Raw genomic sequence first — 16,962 nt, forward strand, 5'->3', positions numbered from 1 at the left:
AGGGGAAAACCTGCCTTTCTGTTTTCACAGCCAACAGTGATTAACAGGCTAACAATGGGTAAGGAGCTCTGAGCAGGTGGCATAGAAAATCAAAGGCCATTTTGCTCAATATGCTCAGTGCATAATTCCTTAAGAATATTTGCATTTTAATGGATATACTTAAGAGTAATTAGTTTAAACAGTTTTATTGAAATTCCAGCAGGAAAAATAACTTTACTATTGCTGATTTGTTGCTCTTGTATCCCTAAGCCACTCTTATTTTCCCATTTAAAGCAATTTAATTCTTCTTCTAGTGAAGCAGTTTTCTTAGAGATATGTTGGGCTTCCCAGGTGGCTCAGTGGTAAAGAATCTGCCTGCCAATGCAGGAGACTCAAGAGGTGGGTTCAATCCTTGGGTCAGAAAGATTCTCTAGAGAAGAAAATGGCAACCCACTCCATATCCTTGCCTAGAAAATTCCACGGATGGAGGAACCTGGTGGGCCAGAGTCCATAGGTTCGCAGAGTCAGACACAACAGAGCACACACAAACACATACAAACATGTTATCGTTAGTGGTGTCTGTGTGTGTGAATGTGTGTTTTGAAACATGTTGGGATACATATATGTCAACAGAATCTAAGATACTATCAAAAATAATACCATTATTTTGTGTACCACAAAGGAAAAATATGCTGACATTAAACTAGGTCACATAATTGACTGTAAGATGAATTCCTATTAAGTTCTCCCTAGAACTGATGAAATGTGACATATTTCTATGAATTTTTCACAGGTCAGCTGCGAGTATGTGAGTACACACAGAGGCGCACACGTGCTGGTCCAAAGCAGCTCATGTGGGAGACTTGCGCTGGCACCGCCAATGACCCCACCTCCCAGTCTTCTTGTCTGTGGGTAGTACCCTCCTCCCCACAGATTCTGGGCTTGGCCACATGACGGACTTTGAGCAGTGTGGTGTCAGCAAGCATGATGTGAGCAGAGGCTTGTTCTCTTGGAGCTATCATGTGAAGGGATCCTGCTACCCTCCTGGAGGGACCAGAGAGAGATGCTCGGTTCACTCTCAGGGGTTTCAGCCATCTTGATCGAACTCTCAGACATGTGAGTGCCACTGTCCAGTCCAAGCAGGCCTCCAGCTGACTGCAGCCACATGAGTGACCAAAGCAAGACAGCAGAACTGCCCAGCCCAGCCCAGCCCAGACTGCAAAATCATGGCCATAAAAAGCGGTGGCTGTTTTAAGCCTTAGGTCTTAGGGTAGAGACACTGGGCCACACCCTCGAGTGTGCTTGGTTTGCTGTCCGAGAGAGGCTCCAAGCAGTGGGGGCTAACGTGGGTCAGAGGGCTCTCTGAAGGGATGAGATTGGAATGGAGGCCAGAGCAGAGGCTGTGGGGCAGATATGAGAAGAGGGCATTGTGGAGGCCTTCTGTCTTTAGTTAAGGTTTCTCCAGAAGCAGAGGCTGAGGTAAGGATTTGAGGACATGATTACCTGGAAGGGGTGAAAAACACTGGTGGGGGAAGGAGGAAGTGACACAGAAAAGGAAAAAGCTGCCACGAAAGGGCATGTTAGCAAGCCAGAACCACTGGGTAGAGAACTGGAGGTTCATCCCGTCAGGGAACTTTGAGAGCCCGTGTAGAACACACACAGTCATCCCCACTGATGCAGTGGGCCTGGAGCATTTACATACCATCTCCCTTCAGTCAGTCACTGGTTGAGGGCTACTGGAGTGGGAAGAGGCAAAGTGGGCACCAGTGGTCTGAGAAGGCCCACAGGCAAAGACTCGAGTGCTGGCCCTGGCGGTCAGACCACCAGGCGTTGAGCGGGGAGGGCGACAGGACGTGGACTTGGCCCCCCCACGGTGTTTGCTACAACACCCCACCCAGACACACTCACCCAAACACAGCTCCTCAGTCACTTCCCTGCACCCATGATGAGCGATTAGACAGTAACGGTTCCAATCCAGGTTGAGTTTAATCGGGAGCTTCAGAGAGGGGAGGGGATTCACTGGAAATACCGACATCTGAGACAGGGGCCTGGTTGAGTTCCGACTTTAAAAGACCTAGGGGAACCTAACTTAGGAGAGTCCTTCCTATGTCAGGGACCTGAAGGGGCTGGGTCCCGGGGAGTTCACTGGGTCATCTTGGAGCTCTACTGGGATGGTACCAGAAGCTATTTTGGGGGATACTCCAAGTAACATGTAAGGGAGTTATATCTGGGGTTCCAGATGTAAAGAGCTGAGTTAGCAGAGGGGACCCCAAAAGATCCTGCTGGGGAAAGGGGGGGGTCTAGGGTGTTTCACAGAAACAATCAAGGGGCCTCGATTTCACAGAAATCATCAAGCGGGCTCCTTGTGGGTGGGAGAGGGGTATCATATACTGCCCCAAATATTGGGGACTGTTTACCCCTAGCAGCCATTTTGGGGTTTTAATGTAAGACCCCAAAGACTGGACATTGTCTACATACATTATCACGGATTTGCAACATTAGCATACGCTGGTTGTCCCACAGGACGGTGGGGACTGGAAAATCAGTCCAGGTTCTAGGTTTGCGTCCTAAGAGGACAGGCCTGGGGGTGCCACTCGGCTCCTCTTCAATAGCTGCCGGAGCTGTGGACAAAACAAGATGGGGAAGAAGTTTGAGAGGCTGCGGGAGAGATGGGGCAGGCGCACCCTGTGAAGTTGGAGGTTAGAGAGAAGTGAGTCGAGTCAGATGGGTTTGAAGGTCAAATGTGTGGGAATGGGGGTGAAGCCTCGTGCACACAATGAATCAAGGCTCCTGAGCAAAGGTGTTGCTGGCTGGGAGTTCCCACCTTGTGATTAGCATTGAGGACTGGGAGTCCAAGGGGAGAAGCTAGGAGTCAGAGTCACATTTGAGGGTCAGAAGTCCCACTCTGAAGTCAGGACTAAAAGTCAGGGGGCTAGAGGTTATCCTGGGGATCAAAGGTCACGCTTTAAGGTCAGGATTCAGGGTTAAAAGTAGAGGTCATACTCTGAGGTCAGGGTTTAAATAGATATCAGGAGGGGTCACCTTATCAGGCAAGGGAGCAGACACTGAGGTCCAAGATCACTTTTGTTTTGGCTGTGCTGCATGGCATGTGGGACCTTAGTTCCCAGACCAGGAATCAAACCCAATCCCCTTGCAGTAGTAGTGGGAAGTCTTAACCACTGGACTGCCAGGGAAGTCCCTCAAGGTCACATTTTGAAGTCGGGGTCGGAGAAGGGTCAAGGTCACCTTCTGAGACCACAAATCACCCTCTAAAGGCAGAAATGGATGGGGTCAGAGGTTCACCCTGCAGTAGGGGCTGGCTCAGTGCTCACCCCCTCGGGGCCCGGCCCAGGCCGTAGCAGGTGGACAGGCTGCTCATTCTCCAGGTTGCGCAGTGTTGGATCCGCTCCAGCTGCCAGCAGGCACCGCACAATGGCCTCCTGGGCCGGCCCAGGGGGCAGGGCGGCTGCCATGTGGAGGGCGGTGTTCCCATGGGCCTGGAGACAGTGAGGGGAGGACTGCTAAGGATGCACTCAGCTGGCTTGGGCTCTCGACCTAACACTCTCTATATTGCCACGTTCACGTCCCACATGTCCCCTCTCACGTCCCAGAGCCCTGCTCCACACCACATTCCACACAGCCCTCTGTCTATGTCCAACGTGTGCCTCTGGTCTAGGTCCACATGCTATACATCGTCCCCTCCACAGCCACAGCCCACAGGACCCCCAGCATCCAGCTGCCCGTCTCTCACATCTCACCCAGTCTGCACATTCCAGCCCAGGCCCCTACCTTCATGTTGACAAAGGCCCTCGGGTCTCCCCGTGGCAGTGCCAGTAGCAGCTGAACCAGGGTCGGGTTGGCAGCCTGCACAGCCAAGTGCAGAACAGTCTTGTTGCTCTTGATTTCCTGTGGGGAGGGAAATGGCAGAGGTCAGGCCAGTCCTCATACCCAGGCCTCCAGCCATGGAACCCAAGAGCCTTTAGAGACTCTGTTCCTCTTTTGCAAGCACCCATATGTACATCGGAGAAGGCAATGGCACCCCACTCCAGTACTCTGGAAAATCCCACAGACAGAGGAGCCTGGTAGGCTGCAGTCCACAGGGTCACTAAGAGTCGGACACGACTGAACAACTTCACTTTCACTTTTCACTTTCATGCATTGGAGAAGGAAATGGCAACCCACTCTAATGTTCTTGTCTGGAGAATCCCAGGGACAGCGGAGCCTGGTGGGCTGCCGTCTATGGGGTCACACAGAGTGGGATACGACTGAAGCGACTCAGCAGCAGCAGCATATGTGCATTATACAGTTGTATGCACTGTGCGCTCTACAAGAATACCAGATTTAAGGGGGTGCCACTCAGATCATGGAGCAGTGGTAAAGACTTTGCCTGCCAATGCAGGAGACACAAGAGACATGGTTTTGATCCCTGGGTTGGGAAGATCCCCTGGAGGGGGAAATCGCAACCCACTCCAGTATTCTTGCCGGGAAAATCCCACGGACAGAGGAGCCTTGTGGGCTACAGTCCATGGGCTTGTAAAGAGTTGGACACAACTGAGCAATTGAGCGAACACAAGCACACATTCAGATCATAAGCACCACTGAACTGTATATTCATTAAGACAGTTTTCCAGCTCAGGTATCATTGAGAAAAAGACTCCTTTTCTAGTCCTCCAAAGGAGCTCTCTGGATCTCTGGACTAGCAGCTGCCCTGGCCAGCCCACATTCTACTGAACACCATAAAATGCACCCACATCCCACATGGACTATTTTATCTACAAGGATGACAGCTGAGAAGCATTTATCAGTGGACTATCTAAGCCTATATCTACTTCCATATTGAGTAGCTCTCTTCATATTTTGAAGCAAATAAAGACATTTTCCACAATGAAACTTTATTATGTGCCTTCAAAGAATCCCTAATGATAATAAACATGAAAAACTATGTGTTTAGACATAGAAAACATACTTACTAAAGGGAAACAGGGTGGGGGAGGATAAATTAGGAGTACTCTTGCCTGCAAAATCCCATGGATGGAGGAGCCTGGTGGGCTGCGGTCCATGGGGTTGCTAAGGGTCGGACATGACTGAGCAACTTCACTTTCATGCATTGGAGAAGGAAATGGCAACCCACTCCAGTGTTCTTGCCTGGAGAATCCCAGGGACGGGGCACCCTGGTGGGCTGCCGTCTATGGGGTCGCAGAGTCGGACACGACTGAAGCGACTTAGCAGCAGCAGCAGAAACAAACTACTACATATAAAATAGACAAACAAGGTCCTACTGTGTAGCACAGGGAACTAGACTTAACATCGTGTAATAGACCATAATGGAAAAGAATATGAAATAGAATATGCATATATTATACAAATAAATCACTTTGCTGTATACCTGAAACTAACACAACATTGTAAATCAACTATACTTCAATAAAAATTTTTTTAAAAAGGAAAAAAAAAAGACATATCATTGCAATGTGTGGGCTTTATTTGGATCATAGTTTTTTTGGTTTTTTAATGAAAAAAATAAATGTATGTTACTGTGCTTGCATGCTCAGTCACTAAGTTGTGTCAGAATCTTTGTGATCCCATGGACTACAGCCTGCCAGGCTCCTTTGTCCATGGGATTTTCCAGGCAAGAATACTGGAGTGGGTTGCTATTTCCTTCTTGAGGGGATCTTTCCAACCCAGGGATCGAACCCTCGTCTCCTGCTTGGCAGGCGGATTCTCTACTGCTATGCCACCTGAGAAGCCCATATGTTACTTTAGAGCCGAACAAAAATTTGAACACAAGATATTTGATATTATGAGACTGTTAATTTTTTTAAGGTGGAATAATGGTACTGAGGTTAAAAAAAATCCTTATCTTTTAAGACAAATATTTATGGGTATAATTTTACCCATAAAACTATAAGCTTGGATTTACTTAAAAATAATACAGGGAAGTGGAGAAGTGAATGGAATAGGACTAGCTTTGAGTTGCTGGTTATTTATGTTGGGTAGGTGGAGTTTATTATATCAATATAATTTTCTGTACTTTATCTGTGTTCAAAGTTCTTTAAAACAAAAAAAATCCAAAATAACGAGTGGATGTGTAATTCTTTCAGCCAGCCTTTGAAGGAGCTACTGTCAGGAAGGAGGAGAATATATGTAGTAAGAGCTGGATTATAGGGTCAGGCCACCTGGGCTTGGATTCCCTCTCTGACACTTACAAGGTACAAGATTTTTGAGTCCTTGAGCCTCAGTTTCATTATCATTAAAATGGACAAGGCAATAATAGCACACACATCAAAGCATGTTTGTGAGGATTCAATTAGCTAATCGGTGAAACTCAGTGTTTAATAATTGTTAAGTGCTTGATAAATATAAGCTAAAATCATTAATATTATTCCCAGTTGACAACTGGGACACAGAGAAGTGAAGTAACATGTTTAAGTTCACGCCACTGACAAGGGGCAAGTCAGCATTTATTTAGCTTTCTTGGACATTCAAGAGCTCCCATCTCACATGCCCTCTGGGGGCTAGCTGTCCACTGCCCAGCTCACCTGGCTGGTGTGATCCGCACCCATGTGCAGCAACATCTTGACGCAAGCCAGCCTGTCCTGGGCCTGGGTACTCAGTACTGGGGGATATAGGTCAGGTGGGTGCATAGCCACGTTGAGGGCCAGGATGGCTGTGTGGAGTGGGGTGAGGCCTGCAGAGCAGAGACAGTGAGGACTCTATATCTGGAGCACTCCCCTGACCCAGCCCCACCTGCCACAACACCCTGCCCACCATTCAACTTACCCTCAAAGTCTCTGGCTTCTATGTCAACTCGAACCCCTGAGTTAATTACAGCCTGGAGGAGAAGGCAGAGAGCTGGCTTAGAGTCTCTCCAGGCCATGTAGCCCTGAAACTCAGGATCTAGGCAATCTAGCCCATCCCATTCATCCCATCTGCCAAACAGACATACCGAGAGGACTCTTGGGAGCCCATACGTAGCGGCCACGTGTAAGACAGAACGTCCTTGATGGTCAGTGGCGTTGGGTTCCGCTCCCAGGTTCAGTAGATCCTCCACAATCAGGGGTTGGTTGGCAGCAGCAGCCACCAGAAGAGGGGTCTGCAGGTGTCAGGAAAGGTCAGTCTGGGCCCCCCATCCTCTACCCTCTGGAAACCAGGGACCCAGGCCCTCAGCCCTTTTGTCCTCAGATCCAGGAGACCACGCCTCCAGCCCTCACCTTGCCCTTATGCTCACGAATGTCTAGATGTCTGTATGCTTGGAGCATCTCAGCTGCGGCGTATGCTGCCCAGCGCAACCCCCGCGCAGCAAACAGGTGCAGGAGCCTAGGGACAGGTGGGGGGCAGCAATGAGCACAGCACCCCAACTAAGCAGGGAGCCCGCAGACTCCACTCCCCTGTACTCACGTGTCTCCCTCCTCATCCTGCGCCAGCAGCTTTTGGGGCCCTAGAGCCAGCATGTGAGCACGGGCGGTGTCCAGGGATGGTCCAGTGACCACAGGAGGCAACTGTGGAGGTCCTGAGGGGAGCCCAGAAGCCCTCCAGGATCCTGCCTGTGGCAGGGAAGGGTCTGCATAGAGCCGAGTGTCCAGGGGGTCCTGAAGGGTACAGAGGGTGGGGAGAGCCAGTCAGCTGAGAATTCCCTCTTTCCACCACACACATATACATACAGAGTGCTAGGCAGAGTGGCTGGATGTTCCATCTGCGGCCAGTAACCCTGGACCTTTGGGCCTCGGTTTTGCCCATCTGAGGAATGGGCTCCTGACCCAGACATCTCAGAATGCTGTGCTGCATAAGGGCAACTGGGCATCTCAGGGACCCTTCAGCATCCAGTTCCCATTGTCAGTCTCACCTCCATCCCTAGGGGAAATGAACACGGCCGCCCTGGGTCCGAGGGTGAGTAGAAGTCAGGAGTCAGAAAACTTTCAGCAGCAGAAGCAGGATAAGAGTAGAGGCTGTCCGTGTAGGCAGCATGCTTGTTGGGGTCCCAGTCTACAAAGCCAGTGGGGGGTGCCAGGCTGCCAAGTCCAGAACCCACAGTCTCCTGGTGTGCTGGGAAGTGAGTATGGCCTGTGTGTGAGAGGAGGAGGAGAGGCAGGCCTGGTTACCAGAGCCAGGGAAGTAGCAGCCCAGACAGGAGCTGTATGGGGGCCCAGCGTCCCCAGGATACAGAAAGCTAGTACTTCTGGGGCACCAAAGGGCTGGAGGTTTGGACTGTGGGAGCCTAAATGCCTGAACACTGAATGAGGGCCTAGACTCCAGGCTGGGAGCCTGGACTCCAGGACTACGTGCATAAACTACTGAGCTCCAGAGAATCTGGGAGATGAAACTTCTACCAGGTCTCAGCAAGAATGAGGGCCTAACACCTAAGTTCTGGAAAGTTCTAAGAGCAGGGATGTTTGAGTCCCTGGGGGAACCAAGTGAGTTTCCAGACTTACCAGCTTCACCCTCATTCACAGATGAAGTCAGGGGCTGGGCCAAGGGAGGTGGGAACTGTCCCTGCAGAGGCCGAAACGAAAAGAAACAAGGGGGAATTTATCCAGCAGACTTTTCGGTACCCATTCCCCACCTACAAGGCATCTAAGTCAGGACTACATCTCTCGTCAGCCCTGAGGGCCCTTGCCCACCAGGACATGACCTCATGGGAGTTGTAGTTTATAGGGCGTCCTGGGGCTCACCGGTAGCGCACAGGCGTCTGGCTGCTGCTGGCGGCGCCTCTGTTCTTCTAGCAGCTTCTTCACCGTCTGTGACGGGCAATGGCTGCGCTCATTCCGGCTCACTGAGGGGTGAGGAGGGAGGGAAGTTATCAGGGGTCTTTAAGTCACCCAAGGGCGCGGGGGAGTGGATCTGAACATCCTCCTCGCCCTCCCGCGCGGAAAAAACTGGCACACTGCTGTCGCCTGAGAACTCCAAAGCCAATCTAAGATTTCGGGTGCAGCGCCGCAGCCGCCTCCGCCGTTTCCTTCCTTTTGCTCCGCACTTTCCCCTCTGACCCAACTTTCCACCAGCGTCGTGGAAACTAAGGAAGGGGGTGGAGGGCGCCCTCTGCAGCCCCCCTCCCTCTGACCGCCACTTCCGTGAAAAATCCCACCGCACCCCACCCCCAGATCTCTCAGTCCTGAGGAATTCGGGGGGATGCCGGGCTTCCCTTCACAGAGACGCACATGCAGGTTCCCAAATCTCTCTGCCCTAGAAGCTGCCCTGATACTTTTCCTCGGGAAACCAGATATCCGAGTCCCCAGCCTCTCTCCCTGAGGAACCACGAAGTCGACAGCCCCTTGGCTCTTCAGGGATCCAAAAGTTGGGACCTTGCCCCCTTCTTCAGACGCAGGTGTCTAAACCCCACCCCACAGGAGTCTGGGAGACTCTCAACTGCTACCCCAGGACCCACGAGTCCGGGCCTCAGCCTACTCCCCTCTAGGACCTGGGAGTCCCAGTTTCCAGACTCCTTGTTCACGCGACCCCAGAAGCCTGGGCCCTCGGCCCTCACCCGGCTCGGGCGGAAAAAGGGTTAAGCGCGGGAGGGCGGACTCGGAAACAGCCCAGACGCGACGCGCTGACGTCACGGCGCACACGCAAGGGAATCTTCCACCTCCCGCTTCCTCTCTACCCCATACACCAGGTGTCCGGCTCCGAAACGCAATGCGTGGCCAAGCGTGGCGCTCGTAGAATCCCCGCACATGGGGAATTCCTGCTCAGCCCAGGGACCCGGGCCGGGTGGCGATTCGGGAAATCCCAGGGTGGGAGCAGGGTCACGGGCCGAGAGCATCCCTGCAGCCAAGCCTCGGACCTTGCCTATCCAGACCTTGGCCAATTTCAAACGCCCCCAAGGACTCAATCCAGCCTCTTCTAGAGTATGGCGGCTGGGTCGCCAGCCCCTCCTTCTAGGACCCAGGCAGGGCTCGGGGTTCCCAGCACTTTCACTCCCAGAACCTAAGATTCCGGATCCCCAGTCCTTTAGCTCTCCAGACACGGAACCCAGAATCCCAGCCGCTCCGGCATCACGACCCAGGACTCTGCACCCTCTGCCCCCTGCACACGTTGGGTTCTCACTCTCAGCTTGATGCTAGACCCTTCACTCTTGATGTCCATCTCCGTCCCTCAGAACCTCAGGAGTCCGTTCCCCAGCCCCTCTCTTAGGGGCCGAGCGTACTTCACCTCCCCGCCCCCCAGTTACCTCGGGGATTCCGTGGTGCTGATTGCGGGCCCCCAGGGCCCCGGCCTCGGCGCTGCGCCAGCCTCGCTGCTTCCCCGCGGAGCCGCCGCCGGGTCCCCGATCTTGGGCCGGGTCCCCCCGCGAGTTTTTAAACGGAGGTTCTGGCCCCGCCCAGTCCTGGGCAGGGCCCCTCCCACAAGGCCGGGAGTCCCCGCGGTGCGCTCGAGCGAATCTGGTGTCTGAATGGGCGGGCTCATTTGAAGGCCCGACTCCGAAGTCAACTGGGAAAGAGGAATTGGGAACCCTATCTTTGGTCTGAGGGAGAAGGTTCCTGGGGTGGCGGACTCCTGAAGGAGGAGGGAACTGGGGACCCGAATTCCTGGATCTTTGTCCAAGTGGATGTTGGAGGCCTTGACTTCAAGGCCCTGGGCTGGTGGAGGGTTGGAGGACGCTGCCAGTAATACCAGGTCCAGGGAGAAGGGGGCTGGGGTTCTGGACTCCTTGGTCTCAAGGGAGGAAAGGTCTATAGGTAGAGTGATATAGGTGGACTCAAATTTCCCCTCTTCCCCACATCACCTTCTTTTTCAGAGGCCAGTTCTCATTTGTTCATTCGTCGTTAAAAAGAATTTTTTTGTGCAAGGGAGGCACTTTGCTGGGTGCTGTGGTGTAGCTGTGAACCAAGCAGGCAGGAATTCCCAGCCCTAGAGCAGACTGTCATTCCAGTGGGAGGCTCGTTTCTCAGTTCCCATCTTGGTGACCATGTAAATCACATTTCTCCCCTGCGTTCAAGACTGTGCTCTCCTAATTCTCCTCCCTCACTTGCTGCTCCTTCCGTTTTCCTGCCTGTTTACTCCTCTTCACCCTTTCTTGGTGCTGGGGGAGGTAGTGTTGCTCCTCTGTCTCTACTCACTTCCTTGATGATCTCATCCAGTCTTATGGCTTTAAATACCATCCATGAGCCATCAGTCCCCAAATTTACATCTCCAGACCAGACATCCGTGAACTCAAAAGAGGCCGCTGTGGTCATTCAGCTTCTCCACAGGGAGCTCTATCAGGCATTTCCAACTCAGTTTGCCAAACCTGGGCACTTTTTCATCTAAACCTGCTTCCCCTCCTTCTCCATCCTGTCAAAGGATTCTCTGTCCTTCTTAGTTGCTCAGACCAGAATCTTCGGTCATCCTGGATCCCTCTCTCTCATACACACTCATATCCACTCCATCAGCAAGTTTTGTCGTCTCTACTTTAAAAATCTTGCCAGAATCTCCCCAGTGCCCACACCCTGGTCTACCTGTCACGTCTCACCTGGACAATCATAGCAGCCTCACTGGTCTCTCTGACCCTCCCCCTGGTTTGTCCCTGAAGGCAGTCAGAGGGATCCATCACCTCTCCCCCTCCCACACAGACACACAGGAAGCAGGTGGCCTTGTCACCAGCAGGGTGACATCCGCTATTGCTGCCTCTCCACTCCCCCATTGTTCCTCAGGACTTCTCTGGACCTAAGCCCTTTGAGAGGTCCCTTCCAGCCCCCAGCCCACCATGGTCCCGCCAGGCAACATCCTGTTCCTGCTTTTGCTCCCAGGTGATGCCAGTGGTTACGGGGGCTGGAGGAGGTGGTGTTAGAGTTTTGTGAACAGGACAGTTTGGGGTGGCATCTGAAGGGAGGGGTGCTGAGGGCGGGTCCTTCTCTCAGTGCCCTGTCCTTTCCAGAAATAAACTTCTGGGCCGCTTCTTTGGGAAGGGAAGCTGAATTTGGATGGCTGCCTGTCCACCCCCTTCTATTGCTGGGTCTCTGCCTCTACTTCTGATTTCCTGTCTCTCTCTGGGTCTCTGGGCGCTCCCCTCCCACTTGGCCCCTCTTCTCATTTGATCTCTCTGGAGTGGAGGTGATTTCTCAGGGCATCTCCTTTCCCTGCACCCTGTTTTGAGAACCACCTCTGCCCACTGATGTGCCTTCCCTCTCCTTTCACAGTGGCTACAGCTCAGATGACCCCAGGTGAGAAATCAATACCCCCTCCCCTTCACGGCATCACTTCAGGTCCTCCTTCCATTCCTAAAGTGTGGCCTGTGAGTCCGGAATCTCACTTCTCATCCTCTAGTTGGAGCCGCCAGAGGATCTGCAGCCCTCTCTGGGTCCCCACTTCACCATCCTCATTACCAAACTGAAGGCCCAACAATGAGCCAACCCCCCGACCTGTCTTCAGGGGTACTCACTGTGCCCAAAGCACAGTCCTGGGAGCCCTAGGACATCCCCAGCTTCTCTCTGAATCTCCATTGCCCCTCTCCTTCCCCAGGAATTCTGGGACATCCACCCCCAAAGGGATTTCCTTTGTATCGTATGCCTGAAGCCCAGCCTTGAGTGTCTGGAACCCCCCTCAGCCGCCTTCTTGTCTTGGTCCCCACCCTTCAGGTTCCTGTTCCGGATGTGGGCCCCTCTCTCTGCCACTCCTGGCAGGCCTTGTGGCTGCGGATGCTGTTGTGTCACTGCTAATTGTGGTGGTGGTGTTTGTGTGTGCGCGCCTACGCAGCAGGCCCACCCAAGGTGAGAGTAGGGACAGGGCTGGGCCTAAAGGGACAAGATGTCCCCAGGGAGGGGGTCCCCAGGGTGGGGCCCCCCTTGGGCAAGCCCTCGAGGTTCCGGGGAAACCCTGGGGGCGGTGCTTGGGGGAACTCCTGAGAAAACCCCTGAGGCTGGGGGTCCCCAAGGGGGTGGAAGTGTGGGTGGGAGGTGGGTGGTCAGGCCTCGTGTTTGCTCTCCCCCACCCCCAGAAGATGACAAAATCTACATCAACATGCCTGGCAGGGGTTGACTTCCCTGTAACTGCGAGTTTTGACTTCTGACCCTCTCATCCTGCATGTGGGTGGCAGCACAAGAAAATCCACCCTGCTTTGGGGCTGGAATAAAGCCATTGAAATACGTCTTGTTCTAATTCTTTCTCAAAGGCTCCTTCTCATTTACCTGTTTTCTGGGTCCTTGATCCCCCAGGACTCCATATATCCCTATCCCATCAGCCCAGGGATCTGGAATAACTCAGCATTGTTTGTGTCCTCCAGTGTTTATTTGGGGGCAGTAGTGGGGAGAGGTCTGACATCTCATGGAGGCCACTCTGTGGATCTGTGTCTTGATGGGATTAGGAGTAGAGTGCTGCGCATGCATCAGGAATGACTGGATCCAGGCCTCAGGTCGTTGACTGCCCTGCTTTGGACTCATTTGTAATACGCCCTCTGTGTGTTGAGGTCGCTGTAGACATCTGTCCTCTGGCCTTGGAGCTCCTAAGGGATGGACAGGGTGTGGACCATCAGTGAAAGGGCCACCAGGGTATGGACCAAATAAACTGAAAATCTAGCTTTCTTCCAGGGGCTGGCAAGGCCCTGGCAGCTTTTTCAACTTTGTAGCCATGAAAGAGATCTGGGATTTTATTCAAGGGCATTCAGTGTTCCCCTCTTCCCTGTGCCTCACCATTACGCCCCAGGCAAGGGGCCTTTGGGTGTGCTCTTCTCTCTGCCTGGAACACCAGTTCCCCAGATATTCCCATGGGAGGTTCCTTCTCCCCCCTTCTAGTCTCAGCTCATGGAATTTTCTCAGAGAGGCATTTCTTTTTTCCTTTGACCACATGGCATGTGGAACAGAGATCAAACCTGGGCCCCCTGCATTGGAAGCACAGAGTCTTAACCACTGGACCACCAGGGAATTCCCTGAGAGGCATTTCTTGGTTTCCTCGTCTCTAGTTTCTCCTCCTCACACCCCAGTCATTGTCACATCAATCTGCTTTATTTTCTTCACACTGCCTCCCCAAGTGATCTTGTTAGTTTGCTTCAAGACTGTCTCTCCAGCTAGGATGTAAGCTCGCCAGCATCTAGCCTAAACAAGCCCTCAACAAATTTCACCAAAGAAATAATAAATTGGGGCTTTGCCCTAAAATGTCACTGCCTCCCAGTAACTGGGAATTCCCTTGAGTCTTCTGGTCCTCATGGAGCCAAACTTGAGATTCTTATACTTTACAGAGAGACTTTCAAGCCACAAGTGGGACAAACCAGAGCTGGTTGCAGACAAGTAAAACAGACTTCACAGAGCAGGGTTCACAGTGGGGGTGAGGTAAGGGTCTGTGGCCCCAAGATGCCGGCCTCAGATAGAATCCCTAAAATCACATACAAATGCCTGGTCTGGGAGTTCATCTTTCTGGAGAGGGTCTGTTTGTCTTCCATTAGATTCTCAGAGGAACTCATGACCCCGTAAAGGGTTAAGAATAACACTGACACGGTGTGGGAGATGGAAAGATGACATTTGCATCATGGTTCTTATTTGCGGCCTGTGGGATCTAGTTCCCTAACCAGGGATTGAACCTGAGCTCCCTGCCTTGGGAGCGCGGAGTCTTAGCCATTGGACCACCAGGGAAGTCCCTGTATCACAGCTCTTAAGGAGGGTTTCAGGGATACTTGCACTGCCCATAGATTATATACACAGTTTTACATTTTTAGTATGGATTTTTCAAAGGATTTTCTCTGGCTTTTGTCAGTTTCTCAAAAGGAGACAAGATCTGCTCCCTGCCCCCCACTATTAATTCTAAAACTCCTCATTTTAAAGTTACCAAATTGGGTTGAATTGTATCCTCTGCTCTTCGGAGGACTTCTCTGAGAAATCAGCATGTCTTGGCTGGGCTTTTCCTGCCTTCTGGCTGAGGCAAACCATCCCTGAATTTCCCCTCTGTACATTTTAAACTGAGCCTAAGGTCATGACTGATCACTGAAAGCAGTTTTGGACGCTTCATCTTCAATGTTTGAGGAGCTCCTGAGAAAGTGGCTTCAGGGTCTGGGTTCTGCGGGGACTGCGGGAGGGCCATTTCGGACAGACAACCACAGGGCTGGAGTGAGAGATGAAGCAAGAACTTGGTTTCCTTACCTGATAAGGCGACTCTGTCTCCGGGATGTGCTGTTTCCGGGTCACTGCTTGGGGGTGGGGTGAGAATTGGGACTATTTTCTTGTTCCAAAGTCAGTCCCTCCATCACCTCTCTTTGGGTGGTTGTGACTTGGGAGCTTACCCTTCCCTTGCCAGGCAAGTCCTCAGAGGGTCCCAGGCCATCCCCAGCCAGCCCCACTCACCCTCCGTAGCCCCTCGCCCCCGAGGGACCAGCCGACCCAGGTAGTACACAGCCAGAGCGATGAGGAGGGTCAGCATCAGGTCCCCCAACACGATCCCTGCCAGCACGCCCGGGCTCACCGAGGAGCAGTTGCATTCTGGGAATGGATGTGGTACAGGAGTCAGGGGAGACCACTGGGAGTGGGAATTGGGAGGAGGTGTCAGTCATCGGAGGGGGATGTGTGGAGAGACTGGGGAAGGGTCCAGAGGTGGAGTGATCTTTGGGAGGTAGGGCGGGGGATTGCAGGGTCTAGACCTACCACTCTGGGCCTGGACGAGGCTGAGACCTGAGGAGAGGAAACGAAGGTAAACTGAGACACGAGGCTGTGACTGCGGAGTAGGCATAGAAGCTGGGGAGGGTGTCTCCTGATCCCCGGTGGGCACGAGAGGGACCTGGGGGCTGTCCTCAAGGCCTCTGGACTGTGTTCCTTCTACATCGACTTGTCCTTTCGCAACACTCTTAGAGTCCCCTCCCTCTGCTTCTCCCCGAGGCTAAATCTTGGGGTGGGTAGGGGCGCAGGCTCTGGGAGAGACTCATAGGGTTTGGGGGGCTGGGGATCTGCTGCAGTTCCAACACTCCCCCGCCCCACTTCGATTCTCTCTTTCCGCCCAGCTCCATGCCCTGCCCTGTGCTGAGCCCAGAAGCTGCAGAAGCCCCCAACTCACCACCCACAGTCAGAAGGAGAGATAGGAGCCTGTCGGAGGGTCTAAGGCCCTCCATGATGCAGGCAACGCTGCTGGACACCACAGTCCAAGGCGGGTGGGATGTGGCGTAGTGTCCAACCCAGTAAAGGAGGAAGTCTGAGGTGGGTGGTGGCAGGAGGGAGGAGGGGACAATGGGGGCGGAGGAACAGAGACAGGCAGACATCACCAAAGAGAATCAGGCCCAGACACCCCAGGCTGCAGCCTCCAGTGGTTAGAATGAAGGGCAATGGGCGCATGTGTCCATTCAACCTTCACCCCCAGACAGAGGTCTGCCATCGTTGTCACAGGAGGGGCTCTGGCTGACCGTGATTGGAGCTAATCTCTGCCTCTTCCTGGCTGGACAACCTTGAGCAAGTCACTCAACCTCTCTGGGCCTCAGTTTCCTCACCTGTAAAACAAGGAGTAAAATAGTACCTACTTTGAAGGGTGTTGTGGGGTCTAATGAATTTGTATCTCTAGAACAGGGTCTGACCCGTGTCAGCTTTTTATAAGCACCAGTTATATTTATGTGACAATCAGAACCTTGTAATGTTCATAGGATATTAAAAGAGACCACCAGGATATGGGTTTTAGTAACGCACAGGCACCCTGTCCAAGTGTTAATGCATTTAAACCCAAGCACACCATTCTAAGGTGGCTTCCCTGGTAGCTCAGTTGGTAAAGAATCCACCTGTAATTCAGGAGACCCTGGTTTGATTCCTGGGCTAGAAGATCACCTGGAGAAGGGATAGGCTACCCACTCTAGTATTCTTGGGTTTCCCTGGTGGCTCAGATGGTAAAGAATCCACCTGGAATGTGGGAGACCTGGGTTCTATCCCTGGGTTGGGAAGATCCCCTGGAGGAGGGATAGGCTACCCACTCCAGTATTCTTGCCTGGAGAATCCCCATGGACAGAGGTGCCTGGTGGGCTACAGTCCATGGGGTCCCGAAGAGTCGGACATGACTAAACAATGAAACACAGCACACCCTTCTGAGGAGGTAGATGCTTTTATTCCA

General features: G+C 52.7%; 3 protein-coding genes across 7 annotated transcripts; 1 reads left to right on the forward strand and 2 right to left on the reverse strand.

Moving 5' to 3' along the window:
- Positions 1–1,946: 1,946 nt before the first annotated feature.
- Positions 1,947–10,141, reverse strand: NFKBID (NFKB inhibitor delta). Of its 4 annotated transcripts, none has more exons than XM_061388080.1 (10): positions 8,649–10,141; positions 8,409–8,469; positions 7,378–7,568; positions 7,191–7,296; positions 6,926–7,072; positions 6,760–6,811; positions 6,519–6,667; positions 3,769–3,885; positions 3,312–3,476; positions 1,947–2,600 (listed from the first exon to the last, which is right to left on the reverse strand). In XM_061388080.1, exons 2-10 carry the CDS (start codon positions 8,421–8,423, stop codon positions 2,547–2,549), a joined length of 996 nt encoding a protein of 331 aa, XP_061244064.1. In that variant the 5' UTR covers positions 8,424–8,469; positions 8,649–10,141; the 3' UTR covers positions 1,947–2,546. The 4 variants fall into 4 exon arrangements, with proteins under 4 accessions (XP_061244064.1, XP_061244067.1, XP_061244066.1 ...); XM_061388083.1 differs by lacking the exon at positions 8,409–8,469 and adding an exon at positions 7,823–8,040 and having other exon boundaries at positions 8,649–8,732; XM_061388082.1 differs by lacking the exon at positions 8,649–10,141 and adding an exon at positions 7,823–8,040 and having other exon boundaries at positions 8,409–8,490.
- Positions 10,142–10,309: 168 nt separating this feature from the next.
- On the forward strand, positions 10,310–13,042 carry HCST (hematopoietic cell signal transducer). Its single transcript, XM_061388086.1, has 4 exons — positions 10,310–11,705; positions 12,096–12,119; positions 12,534–12,665; positions 12,893–13,042. The coding sequence occupies exons 1-4, from the start codon at positions 11,663–11,665 to the stop codon at positions 12,931–12,933; spliced, it is 240 nt and encodes a 79-aa protein (XP_061244070.1). The 5' UTR covers positions 10,310–11,662; the 3' UTR covers positions 12,934–13,042.
- Positions 13,043–13,160: 118 nt separating this feature from the next.
- On the reverse strand, positions 13,161–16,144 carry TYROBP (transmembrane immune signaling adaptor TYROBP). 2 transcript variants are annotated; one of them, XM_061388085.1, is made up of 5 exons: positions 15,928–16,144; positions 15,522–15,548; positions 15,225–15,359; positions 15,024–15,067; positions 13,161–13,396 (listed from the first exon to the last, which is right to left on the reverse strand). In XM_061388085.1, exons 1-5 carry the CDS (start codon positions 16,127–16,129, stop codon positions 13,331–13,333), a joined length of 474 nt encoding a protein of 157 aa, XP_061244069.1. In that variant the 5' UTR covers positions 16,130–16,144; the 3' UTR covers positions 13,161–13,330. The 2 variants fall into 2 exon arrangements, with proteins under 2 accessions (XP_061244069.1, XP_061244068.1); XM_061388084.1 differs by having other exon boundaries at positions 15,024–15,070.
- Between the last annotated feature and the right edge of the window lie 818 nt (positions 16,145–16,962).

The sequence above is a fragment of the Bos javanicus genome, chromosome 18 (genome assembly GCF_032452875.1).
Source record: "Bos javanicus breed banteng chromosome 18, ARS-OSU_banteng_1.0, whole genome shotgun sequence".
Classification (NCBI taxonomy): Eukaryota; Metazoa; Chordata; class Mammalia; order Artiodactyla; family Bovidae; genus Bos; species Bos javanicus.